This window comes from Benincasa hispida, chromosome 11 (assembly GCF_027475165.1).
Source record: "Benincasa hispida cultivar pf3 chromosome 11, pf3_genome.v1.1, whole genome shotgun sequence".
NCBI lineage: Eukaryota > Viridiplantae > Streptophyta > Magnoliopsida > Cucurbitales > Cucurbitaceae > Benincasa > Benincasa hispida.
This window is the reverse complement of record NC_143488.1, coordinates 26,601,711-26,605,565: the sequence shown is the minus strand read 5'-3', so window position 1 is coordinate 26,605,565 and position 3,855 is coordinate 26,601,711. Positions and strand designations below refer to the sequence as shown.

Here is a 3,855-nt window from a genome sequence, read left to right as displayed (position 1 = left end):
AGATTACTATCATGATAGACACAGATGGTGGTCTATCATGATCTAAATGTTATATTTGTAAATATTTTCAGCAGTTTTATCATTGAAAATAATTTTCTTAATTTTTTTTTTTTTTTTACAACAATGAGCAAGAGAATCAAATTTTTTACTCAAAGTTAATTAATAGATTTTTTTGTTTAAATTACAAAATTTATTAAACACAGATATTAGATTTATAAACCAAACGTGTAATTTATGTCCCATAAAAAGCAAGTTGAACATGTACTAATAAGCATGATTTAAGGGAGGGAAAGAGAGAAAAAGAAGAAGATAAACTTTAATTAATCATTTAAGAACTTTTTATTTTAAAAATAAATAAATAAATAAAATCATCAAACGGGTCTCTAACTTCACTCCCACTTTCTCTCCTTCGCTTTCGCTCCGAAGACTCCAAGAGAAAATCAGGAGACAGAATTTTCCATTTCGATTCAAGCCATGAGCAACGAATAGTATGTTAATACTTCAATTCAGTTCTTCATTTTTTTTTCTCTTCAATTGAACTCCTCAGATATCTTATTTGTTGTTTATGCTTTTTCCCTCCCTTTTCAGTGATTATTTGTTCAAACTCTTGCTAATCGGCGACTCTTCCGTTGGAAAATCGTGCCTTCTTCTCAGATTTGCGGTGAGTTCATTGCACAACTCTTGATTTCGTCCGTCTTTTTTTCCTTTTTTGTTAATTTCATCTGTTTATCTATCGGATTTTGGAAATGGGTGATGATTTAGGGCTTTTTCTCGTGTTTTTTCAGAGGTTATCTTCATCAGTACAGCGAAAAGCTAATTGCTTTGTTTTTTTTTTTTCCTTTTTTTTTTCAGGATGATTCCTATGTGGATAGCTATATAAGTACGATTGGAGTTGATTTCGTGAGTATCCAAACCATTGCCATTTTTTAATTGCATATAGAGCTGTTATGGGCCATTGCTTGTGGATTTTACTCCTTATGGCTAATCTTCTATGATTTTTTTTTTTCAGAAAATCAGAACTGTGGAACTGGATGGAAAGACCATTAAGCTCCAGATTGTGAGTGGGTTTGCATAGTTTCTTGTTTTTGTAAATTTTATTTCTTATTCATAGTGGGCATTTATCTTTGCTGCGTGATTAAACATTTTATGGCCTCGTGAGAGCTTATACATCTGGGAAATAATCTGTTCTTTTTTTTTTTTTGTCCTGGTTTTGGGTACGGACTGAAGTCTAGCTTTTCATCTATTCAATTCTGTTGCGTGCTCCTGTATATATGTGTGTGTGTATATGTATGTATGATGATCTTGTAACCTGCTGTTACTTTCTTTTGCTCTGGCTAAAAGTAAGCCTCTTTGCATCAGAAAGGCTAAAATATGGAGTGGTTTCTGTTTAATTTAATTTCTTTCAGTTTCTCTGTTAATATGAAATTAAAATTTCAGACAACATCCGTCATTTTGATACTAATCAGTTGCTTTACTGTAATAGGTTGTGGTGTTGCTACTTTTTTAGTTTCAATCATATTTTACATGCCAGATTCCGTCTTCTATGCAAGTCTATCTGACATAAAAGCTGTTGTAATTATTAATAGACGAACAGGAAATGGTGGATAATGTTGCTATGCAAATCGTTGGAGACATGAAAGTGAATGTGCAGTAACCTTTACAATTCCTGCTGACTGTCTAATCCACTTCTTCTATCTTCCCTTTTTCTGTGAAAGCTGTTTTCCTTTTCATTTCAAGGACTTTCCAAAACCTAATTTGACGTGCAGAAGACTGGACTGATTCTATTGTTTTATTCTTTTTAGTGGGACACTGCTGGTCAAGAGAGATTCAGGACTATAACAAGCAGCTATTACAGAGGTGCACATGGAATAATTGTAAGAATCTTCTCTATTAAGTTCGGGGATCAATATATTTGTATGGTGAACTTACGAGATCTCTCTCATCTTGTTCTTAGCCTGTATTTTTTATTAGAATTTGTAGTTTTCTGGATCTTGAATGGGAAATTTGTGTGAATGTCATACTATTATTAGCGGTATAAGCCCTTAAGTCAATATCAGTCTGTATTAGTTGTGTTGTGGAAAAAGCCCTTGAACCGATATCTACGATAAATTGGGAGGACGCATTCTGATCTCTTAAAATAGCTCACCTAGAAAGTGATTTGGGGATTTTTTTTTTTCTTTTTTTATCAGGTTCATTAGTTGACTTTTACATCAAAGAAACATGTCATCATTACAATATTTTGTTTGAATTGCAACAGATTGTTTATGATGTCACTGAGATGGAGAGCTTTAACAACGTCAAGCAATGGCTGAATGAGATTGATAGATATGCTAATGATAGTGTATGCAAGCTTTTAGTAGGAAATAAGTGTGATTTAGTTGAGAACAAGGTGGTTGACACACAGACGGCAAAGGTATAATTTTTATTTTAGCTGTGCCATAATTCTTATACTTCAACTTTTCATTTCGTTTGCTTCCACTTTAGGTTTTTGGTAGGACCGGCCTGTTAATATGTCAGTGTTTTGGCACCACAATTTATTTTTTTATGTATACTCAACATTTGATTTTAAAGGACTACAAACTTTTAGCCAAGTTCTTTCAGCCACGTTTGGTCGGATGTTCCTATTATTTTCAATGACCTTCAATGTAAATTGAGTATACTTCTATTTTTGCACTTCAAGTTCTAATATACTCTTCAAGTATCATTAGTTTTAGTCTTGTCCCTTTCTCTCACGACCTCCCTCTTCCACCTGCTGCTTGGCCTGCCCTTGAGAATATAGAAGATAAGTTAACTTAATACTTGATTGATTGAATTTTCCTCTTCATGGATGGATTGCAGGCATTTGCGCACGAGCTCGGAATCCCTTTTCTAGAGACGAGTGCCAAAGACTCGATCAATGTAGAGCAAGCTTTCTTAACTATGGCTGCTGAAATAAAGAAAAAGTAATGACCATTCTACCCGTTACCTTTCCCCCTGGCCCTCTTATAATTATAATATTGCGGCATGGTTTCTTGGCTTTTACTCCTTCAATATTGTTGAAAAGTTTATTGGCTTAATGTTGAATTTCTGTCTCGCTATGTGTAGTTTCTGACATTTCAAAATGTATTTTAGAATGGGGAGCCAGCCAACTTCGTCCAAGTCATCAGGGAATGTGCAGATTAAGGGGCAGCCAATTGAGCAAAAGAGCAGTTGTTGCAGTTGAGCACTTTCTCACGCCTAATTATATAATGGTAAAATCCAAGTTAACAATTTTCTAAGATGAAATTGTTCTTTACTTTGTGTTGGGTCAAGGGTCTCTATGTAATTGTGAATTATTCTCTGTTTGAATCCTTGTGTGTATAAATGCTTTGTGACAGTCACCTTTGGATACTCTCTCTTCCCTTCCTAATCATCACTATATACTAAAGTTTGGAGAGAATTATATCCGTGTAGATTGGAGTAAAGAAAATCATTCTGACATTCATTGACCATAGTCATTTTGTCACGTGTCACAGACCCACATGTTAGTTTCATGACATCCGAGCCACATCACTGGTGCTCGGATTAGGCATGCCTTAGTTCATGAATCGTGTCCAACTTGAGGATTGTCGAGCTCAGATATTATGGATTTGTGATATGGGATGGTCCATTGTCTCTAACACGATTGATGATTGATTTTAATGTATAGACCTTTCATATTGGATCTTTATAACTATTTAATTGAAGGTACTCACCTTTTTTCCAATCCTCATTCTATTACAAAGATTAACCTCGACATTATATGGATTGGATTAAAAAAGGTCATCCTAAAATTAGGATTCTGTCGCAAATATTCACCTGTAGTCTACCCTATCTCAATGGACTATCATAATTTTT

General features: G+C 34.3%; 1 protein-coding gene across 1 annotated transcript; it reads left to right on the top strand.

Moving 5' to 3' along the window:
- Positions 1-275: 275 nt before the first annotated feature.
- Positions 276-3,418, top strand: ATFP8 (Ras-related small GTP-binding family protein). Its single transcript, XM_090306827.1, has 8 exons — positions 276-488; positions 589-661; positions 853-900; positions 1,010-1,057; positions 1,803-1,874; positions 2,258-2,413; positions 2,839-2,942; positions 3,112-3,418. Exons 1-8 carry the CDS (start codon positions 475-477, stop codon positions 3,200-3,202), a joined length of 606 nt encoding a protein of 201 aa, XP_090162953.1. The 5' UTR covers positions 276-474; the 3' UTR covers positions 3,203-3,418.
- Positions 3,419-3,855: the final 437 nt, after the last annotated feature.

Bases quoted from the DNA above. Each gene is read 5' to 3' on its own strand.
- ATFP8 (XM_090306827.1), top strand. The intron at 662-852 runs GTGAGTTCATTG...TTTTTTTTTCAG, and splicing joins GCCTTCTTCTCAGATTTGCG to GATGATTCCTATGTGGATAG. The intron at 1,875-2,257 runs GTAAGAATCTTC...GAATTGCAACAG, and splicing joins GAGGTGCACATGGAATAATT to ATTGTTTATGATGTCACTGA.